Source organism: Penaeus chinensis, chromosome 6 (genome assembly GCF_019202785.1).
Source record: "Penaeus chinensis breed Huanghai No. 1 chromosome 6, ASM1920278v2, whole genome shotgun sequence".
Lineage (NCBI taxonomy): Eukaryota > Metazoa > Arthropoda > Malacostraca > Decapoda > Penaeidae > Penaeus > Penaeus chinensis.
Genome location: NC_061824.1, coordinates 5,758,816 through 5,771,315, shown reverse-complemented (window position 1 = coordinate 5,771,315; position 12,500 = coordinate 5,758,816). Strand labels below are relative to the sequence as shown.

Below are 12,500 nucleotides of genomic sequence, written 5' to 3'. Positions count from 1 at the left end.
GGAGGCGGGGGTGGGAGCTGGAAGGAGGGACGGCAGAAAGGGGTGACAGCACATTAAAGCGGAAGTTATAACAATGCATGCAAATGAGTGACGCGGGTCCCCGGGGAATGTCCCACAGCGTTACCGGGCCCATTTGACAGAAATCCGATGATCAGCAACCCGGCATCGGAGCGTCGCGAACCCAGCTCCCGATAAGCCGGCGCTGGCCATAACCTCGCGACGAACGGAGGCATGGAGGGAGAGGGGGGAGGAGCGAACCGCATTACTAGCGGTCTCGGTTACATTTATAACGCTCGTAACGGAGCCTCTTTAGCACCTCGTCACGCCGGAAGTCAATAGCTTCATTTTTTTCTTCTTTTAAATCTCTCTCCTCTCCTTTCCCCGCTTCCATGACACTGACGCCGGGAGTGCAATATGCAATATCTTATTGTCCTCTCATGTTGCCGAACCTCTTTCAAAGGGAGGGGAAGTGTGAGAAGATAAGGTGATACAAAAGAAGAGGAAGAAAAGGAGAAGGAAGTTTAAATAATGAAAAAAAAAAAAAAAAAAAAAAAAAAAACCTTCAGCAAATATGAGGGCAGACAAGGAGGCTAAAAAATAAACGGATATAAATAAAGAAAACGAACAAGGAAAAAGGAGCAAGAGGTAAAGGGCGACGGGAGAACGGGAAAATCCTAAAAGGGAAGGGTTAGAAAGCAGATACGGGCACATTCACAATCTGAAACCAGGAAAGCTGACTCGTTTTTCTCTTCCACGCATCCTGCCGGGAGCTAATGGAACGGCCAATTTCTATTGCCAAATTAACTCTTATTTACTATTTCTCTAATAGCTACACCACTTCATTACAACAACGAAAAATTCAGCCGAGATCCGTACCGAAAAAGATACAGGCATTATTTACTCCCACGGGCTACTGTTGTGAACCGCTTATCCCCATCCCTCAACAGCCACATAAATAACCCTTCATTCTCGGCCGGGTCATCCCTCCCCCTCCGCCCTCCGCCCTCCCCCTACACAAACCTACATAAGCAACAAATACTTCGCTGTAGAGAAGACTCTTTATGGCCCCATCAGCGTATCAAACGCCGTATTAGATCATGGGAAATCGTCTTTCTCGGTCGGCGTTTACTTAGCGAAAGGATAAACCCCACTTCATCCGGGGAACTCCGCCTCCTCAAGATGTAGGCTCTTATCAACTTCCGCCTTCGGGGAGAAGCTGTTGGGAAATGCTACGAGGTTAAGCGCGAGTGGAGGCGAGGGGTCAATGGTCCTCGAGAGAAAATGCAGGAGAGGAGCAACGGGAGGAGAAGGGACGGAAATAAACGAGAAGCAACGAGGGAATAAACGAGAATGAGAAAATGAAAGCGGTTCTTGGGGTGGAGGAGGGGAGGTCCTGAGGGCCGGCGACGCAGGTGTCGGCGTGTTGCGGTCGAGGGTAAATGAGTCGTGTAGTGAACAGAAAATCACGGCGGGGAAACTCTTGAAGCGGGAAGGTCCATGAGGCAATCGTCGAGGGCAAGTAAAGCTCTTCTACGTTCAAAAAGACGTCGAGGGGAGGTCGAGAGGTCGGGCACAGGATGCTGGCTGGTTGGTTAGCTCCCTTCCTCCCTCCGCCCTCCTCTCCTCCTTCCCTCCCCCCGTTCCTTTCTCCGCCCTTCTTCCCTCCTCCTGAGCGTGACCCTTGCTAGAACACCCACCACCTGCCATGCGCTCCACTCGCGGCGCGGAGACCTGGTCTAACTGTAGAGCAATTACTTGATATTCACACACAATAAAGTTAAAGCCATGATTACGAATGTTGTTTACAGGAACAGCTGACAACTCAAATGGAATGCTTTAAAGATACGTTGTAGGCAATCACTACAACCACTTTCTTCTAGTCATATTCGTATCTGACGCCATAAACGGGAAACAAGCAATACGCCAGCAACTGTTTGAAAGCATCCAAAAGATAACGGCGCGTCATCGAGCCATTTCCCTCGCCGCAACTCATGTCATTAGCGCGACAAGAGAAACTTCATGTTCACACAACATCAATCTTCATCGAGAGGCCGACGCAGTCCTGATGGGTTGCGTCCTCCGGGCCCGCCCTTCCCCTGCCCTCTCCTGATTGAGTCTCTGCGACAGATAGAATGCTCTGTAGGCGGCTTTCCAGGTTATTGTTGACCGAGAACTTCTCTGTGCTCACAAACATGCTGGCGCGCGAATCCTAATGAGCAAGATTAATTCTGATCTATTATTTTGAGGGAGACCGTCCCTATGCCTCCTTCATCTTACTATACCAAGAAAATGGGAAATCTTATTACTCGAATATCAATACTGGTCGTCTATCCTCCTCCTATACCTCCTACACGATGCCTACAGCTCCTCCCTTACAGCCCCCCTCCCCACGACACCTGCCCGACCCACACTCACAGCTTCCATCTCCTCCTCCTACACAAGGCCTCATTCTCATCCTTTGATGGCTTTTTCTTCAGCCTCACTTCCCCGGCCTCCTCCTTCATATGTCTCCTTCCTCGTTTTCCTCCTCCCGCCTTCCCCTCTTCATCTCGCTCCTCTTCCCACACACAGCTTCTCCTTTTAATCCCGCCGTCTCCCGCCGCTGCGACCGGAAGCTGGCGGCGAGGTCACGCAGATGCCCTTCGGGGAGGCGGAGTTGAAACTTGGACGGTTAAATTACACACACAAAGATGCCCGATTATGAGGTTATCAGGGGCGGCGCCGCGGTTGACTGCTGCCTCCGTGGTCGTGGGATTCTGGGCCGTAACGACACCGGGAATCACGGCTCGGAGGGCAATTAAAGCTGTTCCCAAAACGCGATTGCCATGAACCTTTAACAAGCGATATCAAGGGCGCTAATTAAGTAATCTATCCACTCTCATTTTCCAGGAGGAAAAACAGCGAAGCGATTCTTGCGACCTTTTCTCGTGCATTTTATAACAGTGCATCGCGGCGAGCGGCAAGGAGGGAAGGGGGAGCATGACCTTTCCCTGTGACCCCTTGGCGCCGGAGGCTGACCTGCGTGATCCAGTAAGGCGGCCTAAAATGCCACACCAAAACACCAGGCCGCTTTTTTTCTTTCTTCTCCATCAAGAGTAAAGTAAAACTGCAGTCTCCCGTAAGCCGCTATTTTCCTAACCATCCTGTTGGAGTATTGATGCAAAGAACCCTATCATTGCGTTTCGTGCAACACCATTACTTGCCCAGGAATGTTGCTGTAATAGATGGCTTCCGGCAACGCAGGTCCTCCGGGCAAAAGTCAAGAAGTTGAGACGAAATTGATGCGCTGCGTTAGACCCCTTCGAATCAATCTGCTGACGCTCATCCTTCAAATTGATTCCCCTTAAACTTCCAACCTGAACAACAGGAAAAAAGACCTCTACTAAACTAAACTATGAGAAAAACAATGACTAATGAAACATCACCTTCGTAAAAGAAACACACAGTTGGAACACCTGTCTACGACTGAAGGCACCACTTACAACCCCCTAAAAAGTCCCACTACGACAAATAAACCGCAACCATACAACCGTAACATCATCTGAATGGGACGGTAAAAGCCCCGCCCCCCCCCACATCCCCTCTTTACCAGCCCAAGATAGTCTCCGTCCCCTTTCTTTTATCACTCATTTGTATCCACAATGCTTTTCCTCGCCTCCAGTTTAACGATCCTCTCAGCAGATTTATTGGGTAAATAAAATGCACAAAACTGCCAGCGCTCCATAACAAAGCAACGTGCGGCGGCGACCTTCTCTTTCCTGGGTCACGTGATGAAGGTTTAGGTCGCACGTCGTTCAAGGTCACCTAAGGTCAATCTCTGCGTTCTGATGATGATAATGAAAAAAAAAAAAAAAAAAAAAAAAAAAAAAAACTTTTTTTTGGAAGGCGGGAAGTAAATTGTTCGCTGCTCAGTATAACTGTAAGAAGGAGGAAGGACGAATATAACAGAAGAAAACAAGGAGATAAAACGGTGGGAAAGGAGTATCGCGAGAAGAAAATAGGAAACGTAGACGATTACGAATGGGAGGAATAATGAAAAGGAAGAAGACGATTAGACTGCGAGGATTAACAAAAAGAGAGACGATTGAGAAGGGCCAGCTTACAATAAAAGAGAAAGAAAAGGAGTGCTAAAGAATAGTAAACGAGACACCCATGAGGGAAAGACCCAAGAAAGAAATTTGAACAGATGAAATCAAATCAAAACAAACGAAAACGTTACAGGAGGAGGAGGAGACGATGAAAGGAGAACGGAGAAAGAGAAAGAACAAAGAGAAGAAAAACATCCTCAAAAGGGAGTAATGAAAGAAGATACGGAAAGGGAGGAGACGGAGAAGACAGGAAAAGAGAAAATCAATAAGGGAGAGTATGTGTGCTACCCCTTGCTACTCATCGCCGCCTCTGCTGCAAATCTGGTATTCTCGCACTGAGCCAGGCTAATTAACGGAAATCTACTTGGGTTATTTACGGAAAGTGTGCTATAGTTACTCACAATACAGCGAAAAAGAAACAAACGCGCGCGCGCGCACACACACACACACGCACACACACACATACAGATACACACACACACACACACAGATACAGACACAGACACAGACACACACACACACACATAGACATACACACACACATACACACAGATACACACACACACACATACACACAGATACACACACACATACAGATACACATACGAGTACACAGACACAAACACACACAGATACACACACAAGTACACAGATACACACACACACACACACACACACACACACACACACAGATACACACACACACACACACACACACACACACACAGATACACACACACACACAGATACACAGACACACACACATACAGGTACACAGACACAGACACACACACACACATACAGGTACACAGACACACACACACACATACAGGTACACAGACACACACACACACACACACATACAGGTACACAGACACACACACACATACAGATACAGATACACACACACACACACACACACACACAGATACACACACACACACAGATACACAGACACAAACACATACAGGTACACAGACACACACACACACATACAGGTACACAGACACACACATACAGGTACAAAGACACACGCACACATACAGGTACACAGACACACACATACAGGTACAAAGACACACACACACATACAGGTACACAGACACAGACCCACACACACATACAGATACACACACACACACACACACACACACACACACACACACACACACACACACACATATATATTAATCACAATATCAACCAACATATTCACACGCACATAAACAGCAACGAGAATACTTGTGGGATTCTTCACTTCCCGAATGACGGAAAAATGTTAGAAAGGAAAAAAAAAAACGCATAGAAATAATCACTAATCACGGTCCACAAGGCCCTCACAGCACAGCTCAAAAAAAACATTCAACAAGGAGAGGGGAAAGTTATAGCAGCGATTACTTTGCATATGTTGTAAAAAAAAAAAAAACTATTCCACTTGGCTCGTGAATACTTTAAGGAAGCAACATCGACAGCTCGTGCGTGGGTGGAGGACGAGATTCCCCAGATCACATTCGCGCTTTAACGATCACCGTGTTAATCCTTAAAAGATATGCGTTAAAATCTCCCGTCGATTAAACTGAATGTAATGACTTTATCCACAAGTGGCCGAGAGTCCTACTTGCCAGTGTCAGGGGGGGAAATGAGTAGGAGTGACATCTGGTGAAGACGTTCCGCGGTACACAATCACGGAAAATCGCTAGCTGATGTTTACATACCTTGACGTAACTCCTTTCCGTGTCGATGAGCTCCAGGATGACTTTCTTGAGTCGCTCGCCGTCGCTGAGTTGGCGGGAGGGCGTCAACTGCGACTGGCTCTGAGTGGAGGCGATGGAACCCGTGGGGCTTGACCTCCGCTCGACAGGTGACCGACAGCATCCACTCAATTCAGAGTTCTGCTGGGGGGGAAACAAAGCATGTTTACTTTCAAGGTGAAGATAGTACTTCGGCTGGGACACTGAAAAGGAACATACGTCTAAAGATCATCGTATCATGAAACTTTTGTTTATTGTTTTCTGGGAGGTTTAATACCCATCGTATAAAACAACAAAATGAAACGTAAGGTGAAACGCTACACCCGCATACCAGGACTTGACATAATTACCTGTAATTGCTGACTAGCATGTCATCTGCTCGTTTTAACGTGTATAACCCTAAATTATATTGTATTGCTAAACTTTCATAGGGGTCGGGTGATGTCACATCCTGTGACCTCGGCAGTGAAACACTGCTTGTGATCTGGTAAAGAGTAATTACGCCCTGTACAACAATCTCACAACACGCATCTTCACATTGCTTCAAACACATTGCATTAAAGCGAGTTTCGTCTTCGCCCCAAAACAAACATAAATATGAACGTACGGACAACTTTACACGCTTTAACAACTTTTTGCAGGACAACGACGAAACACCCGGACCTCCAAAAAGCATTTCCACCTTTCCAACACACTGCCACTGCTGGGAAACACAGCCACATGCTCGCAAAATCGCCACGAAAAATCGAAACTTACCATAGTTCCAAATGCCGTCAGACTCCACGCTCAGAACACAGACTACTGCTCTCGGTCACAGCTAATACCATACTCCACTATATAATCCACGGTGCACGAGAGGTAATCCTAGGGTAAAATTCAACGTCACACCACAGTCTCAGTAGTCGTAACTATATTGTTACATTGGAACATGACCAATAACACACGACGCTGTTTCCCCCTGATGGCTTAACTGTCGTACCGCGCTCAGGACACTCCTCCCTCGACGCGGAACAGGGGAGGTGTAGCATAAACACAGCCCACGACAATCGTACGATGAACAATGGTCATTTTGCATTTGTGTGGGTAAAAATGCACAGGACAATAGCGTGTAATTTCCTACACAGCAACGGCGTACTTTTCTCCTTACATTTGGGATGCTGCGGACTCTCATCACGAGACCAATCTCAATCCAGCTCAGGTCCATAACGCTGCCGGGCGTAGGACTCCGGGTACGTCAATCACATCTAGCAAAGGCGCTGTTTGTTCGGGATATCTAGGCTCGCCGGTAAACAGCTAGTATACCCTTACGTTGTGAGCAGGTAATGGTGTCAATAATGTACGAAAACAAGACACATTCACGATGACGAACAGCAGGAGCGAGCGACATAGGCCTAGTGTCTTCTCGCTCACCGACATCGGGTAATCAATAAAGTACAGCAGGGACAGAAATATTCAATATTAGATTAGACGACGTTGACAGTCTCTATCACTAATCATCAAAGGAAATGACTTAAGTGGAAGATGATAATTTTAAGTTCCCTTAAAATGTTTATTGGCTGTATGTCATCTAATGACAAACTGGCGCGGAACAAAGAATAGGTAATTGCCGTGATGAAGAGATCATGACACGAATGACTACTGAAAAGCTTCTATATGATGCCACTTTTATGAATCATACTCGTAAGTTGTTGTTTACTTTTTTTTGCATAAATTATCTGGAAACTCGAGTAATTCATTAAACAGAGAAAGAGAAAAATAAATGAAATGTGCTCAGAATTATGCATTATCATAGGTAGAGGCATTATGAATGAGCTGTACAACCACGTAATGTGCAGTTGTGATTTCCAACCGCACTCTCAACTTTTATCGTGTTTATTTCCTTAAGCAGTTCAAAGTGACCGCCATTTTCTATCCTGCCTTTCCCCGCTCACCACTTGCGATTTAAAAACTACCTAAGCGTCACGTCGATTAGTTTAGGCGGCTACAGCATTCACTATTCCTCCTCTTGCAGCCTGCCTCCTTCCCCTTCCCGTACTGTCGCAACTAGGCGACGGCGTGAGAGAGACACCCACCCGGGGTTAACTACGCGCAAATATTCCGTTAGCTTACCTGTGCTGTACAGCCTCTCCCCCAGCAGCAGTTGCTTCCTAGGTTAACACGTTAATTTCGGGTGCGTCGTTTTTTGCAATTGTTTTTAGTTTAACCCATTAGCATAAATCACTCAAAAACACATTAAATATCAAACGCGACTATAAATCACAGTAACGTGCTGTGCCACTCATTAAAAGTAAATTTAATCGTTGTGATCACTCTACTGTTCATCCACTAAACAGAGGCGAGCGCTGGTTTACGCCCGTGCAACTTCAAACATTTCCCAGACTCTCAGACTGAAAAAAATAGACGTAACACTAAATCACAAAATTAATCTAATTCCTCCTGACATCCAACAGGAGCCCCGATGCAGCGTAACCTGATCATGTGTCGTATAATCATATTTTCCTTAATTTCCATCCCGATTCTAATTCATCTACAACACCCATTATTCAAGTATTATGCAAACACACATGTTGCTACCACAGCGCCGTGCCATAACAGTTGATCTCTTGTTCAACGTCCGGCGGAACAGAGTAACAAGCTTAAGTTACACAGTGCATCATAAAGGCAGAACCTACACAGCTAAGTTGCTGTTGGAAGCGTCACCCTAGAGGAGAGTGTACAGTGACACATATGCATTGTAAGGATACACCAACTTACGCACACTCCAGCGCGTGTTCAAGTGTTCATCATGGCGGCACGTGACTGGGCTTAATTTCGTCGCAACTCACGCGAACTTCATATAAAGCACACGTCACACTCGACACTTTTTACTTATTAAGAACTGTGCCACTTTATTGATTTTTAACGAAAATGCATTTTTTTTCTTACAGTAACTGCAATGGATAGAAATCATATCTGATATAATCCCATTCCTCTTACGGGAAACGTCTTTGATCATCTGCGCGATAGGGAAACGGGGGCAAAAACATTTACTCAATGAAATAAAACAAAACGCTGTTAGGAGGATTGTTTCTGCAATCCAATAACACAGGGATATTTTAAGACACACGGAACCCTACAAAGCGTATCACTGTCCAACAGAAGGTTAAACACACATTCCGAACAGCTGAGGCAGCCGGCGGATCAAGGATTAAAACAGCGTGCAATTTGAACGATACTGCGAGAATGCGCGCGCGCGCAAGAAAGAGAAAGATACATCAAGACAAAAAAAAAAGGGAGAGAGGACGAGAGAAAGAGGGGGAGGGGGAGGGGGAGGAATAGAGAGTAGGAGACAGTAAGAGAAAAAGAGAGAAAGAGAGAAAGAGAAAGAGAAAGAGAAAAAGAAAGAGAGAGAGAGAGAGAAAGAGAGAGAGAGAGAGAGAGAGAGAGAGAGAGAGAGAGAGAGAGAGAGAGAGAGAGAGAGAGAAAGAGAGAGAGAGAGAGAGAGAGAGAGAGGGAGAGAGGGAGAGAGAGAGAGAGAGAGAGAGAGAGAGAGAGAGAGAGAGAGAGAGAGAGAGAGAGAGAGAGAGAGAGAGAGAGAGAGAGAGAGATGTAATTAAAAAGAGACAAAATATCAAAATGGCTCTCACGTAGTCACAAGGTGCACCGTACACCATCTCTAACGCAAAAACAACAGCATTACCACCATGCTTTGAATCCCAGGTATGCGCCAGCGGATCCTCGATAGCGAAAAAAGGATTCGTCATTATAATATGTCATATACGCTTACATCAGAACGTGATGGCAACGGAGAGGCTTGCTCCACGCCAAGGTTATACCGAAGAGGGAGGAACAAGAGACCCTCAGAGTGTGGTGCGGTTGCATTGCATCACTACGGTATCTTCCTGCGTGTGTGGTGAGGAGAGGTGAGAGAGAGAGGGACAGGAAGAGGGAGAGGGAAGAGAGAGACAGGGAGAGAGAAGGAGAGGGAGGGAAAGGGAGGGAGAGGGAGGGAGAGGGAGAGGGGGGAGAGAGAGGGAGGGAGGTAGAGAGGGAGGGTGAGGGAGAGGGGGGGGGAGAGAGAGAGAAAGAGAGAAAGAGAGAGAGAGAGAGAGAGAGAGAGAGAGAGAGAGAGAGAGAGAGAGAGAGAGAGAGAGAGAGAGAGAGAGAGAGAGAGAGAGAGAGGAGAGTTGAGCGAGGGCGACGGGGAAGGGTGTTAAGTTGGGAATAAAACATGAGACGCGAAGGGTGAAGAGAAAGGGGAAGGGGAGGGACACAGAAGGGGAAAGGGTCATCCACACACGTGCGCCCGGCTGCCTCGCCATATCACGAACACCCCCAGCAAGCAAATATCCTTTCCTGCTAATACACGCACGAACACACGCCCACACGTACACGTACTCGCACACGCACATACATACCCACACATACCTTGACTCTTTGTTGGCGATGCAAAGGAATCTAAACATCTTTACCCTTCCTAAGAGACACGCACTAGCGAACACACGCATACGCCCATCCACCCACCCACCCCGAAACGCACACGTCACAGGAACCCGAACTTTAATCAAACTTCCTTAATTAACGCAGACGTGAATTAACTTCCTGCCCAAGGCGCTGAGATTTCGACATCCTCGGCGCACAAGCAGCAGAAGAAGCAGACGCAAAACTCAAGCGACGATTTAATCTCCTCGACCCAATCCCTCTGTGTGCAAGTACTTATATAGACCTTGTCTGTGCGTGCCCTTTCCACAACGACCCAACGTCCGTTATTACTAGGACGTGTGTGACCTGCAGCTCCCCGGAGGTATTGGGACCCTGGGATTATCTTCACCGGCCGCCACCAGGTAATCCCTTCACAACATGTATTAAGTCGGTGATAATCCGGTTAACATCCAAGAATACCCAGGCCGAAAGAGGACGACGATCCTCATTCAAACACTCGCAGAGGCACGTTTCTTCCGCCGTAATCTATTAGGATTAGTGCCTAGTCAGTCAATCAGTGTTGGATGAGGAGGGAGAGGGAGGAGGAGGCGGTAAGTGTGTGCGACTACGGGTTAAGGAGAATGCACTGAGAATCTTCTCACAATATTTCAATACAATGGATTTCGAACTAGTTCCGGTCAACGAGGTACGGAAATGCAGAAGACCTTCACCGTATGCGAGCAAAATAACCGCAGTTCCGGAAAGAAAACTCTCCAGCAGGTTTCCCAAGTCGATCCTCAAGAGCCCAGCAACACCCGCCAGAGAAACAAACACACACAGAGGAGGCGAGTGACCATGTTACGGTAAAAGCCCTTCGTTGAAAATAGATCCCTTCTATAAACATAACCCGAAGAAGGGATGGAGTCAAACAAAGATGACTCACCGAAGTTCAGATGAGGAAGTTAATGATAAGCAAACAGGAGAGGAAGCAAACAAGGTCATCCCATGGCGAGAAATTCAAAGCCGTTTAGCCGACCAGGGAAGAAAATATCATAGCAGCTGGGTCAGCGCCTTCTATGATACGCATCTTATAGTTTACACGGGGAAGTTTGATTCACCCGAAAATCGCCATAAATAAGTTGGAATATATATATATATATATATATATACATATATATATATATACACACACACACACACACACACACACACACATATATATATTATATATATATTTATATATAATATACTTATATATATGATATACATATATATATCTATATATATAATATGTACATATATATATAAATATCTATATATATATAATTCATATATACATATATGTACACATATGTATATATATATATGTCTATATATACATACATACATACATACATACATACATACATACATACACACACACACACACATATATATATATATATTTATATATATATTTATATATATATATAGACGTAATTCAATTCAACCAAAAGACAAAAAGAAGAGAGAAAGCAAGAAACCCGATAACATTCCTTAGCAATCTTAGTGTAGACTACAGTGCGGACAGAAAAGTAAAGGGTGTCTGCACAAACACCCAGTGTCGCGTAGAATTCCAAAGCCAACAAACACACGAGGACCATGTCTCAATTGCACCGAATCCAGGTTAATAGAATCGCCCCCTCTCTGAGTGCGACCTCAATGGACACGCGATCCAAGCAGAAAAAAGGTCAGCTGTCTGACCTCGGCAGGGTAGCACTATCTGGGATATGCAAGCTTTAATACAACTGCCTACGATCGTCACCTCTTGGCTTCAGGACGGACAGCATCCAACGTCTCCTTAAGTTGAAATCCTAACAGGTCTTGCTAGTCGGATTAAGCTTACTCACTCACTCAGTTGTCTTTATAAATAAACCTGTGTACACATCACCACCTTCACTTGTGCTTCTATACCCAAGCTCGACCTGGTTCCATAACTGTCTTTATTTAACCTCGTATCGCCGTTCGGGGACAGGATCAAAGGACGTATCATACGGAGTCCATTCATCAATGACAGCAAATCAGTGCCGGCGCTAAAAGGTTAGTAGAAGTACGTTGGGGGAGAGACGGTGCCTGGGGTAGAGTTGGTGGGGGTGGTGCATAGGCGTTCAGGCGTCTGGTAGGACTGGGGGAAATTTAGGAGTGGGGATGGCAGACGCACGTTTGTGAGGCTTTGGGTAAGTTGCCTGACGGTGGGGGGTTGAGGCTAACATGCAGGGGT

At 46.1% G+C, this 12,500-nt stretch overlaps 1 protein-coding gene across 1 annotated transcript in view; it reads right to left on the bottom strand.

The window, feature by feature from the left end:
• The window catches only part of LOC125026198 (protein still life, isoforms C/SIF type 2-like), a 132,530-nt gene that overhangs the window by 55,567 nt on the left and 64,463 nt on the right, over window positions 1–12,500 (bottom strand). Inside the window, exon 14 of the mRNA XM_047614501.1 lies at window positions 5,804–5,983. Coding sequence (XP_047470457.1) covers window positions 5,804–5,983 — 180 coding nt within the window. The remainder of the gene's footprint in view (window positions 1–5,803; window positions 5,984–12,500) is intronic.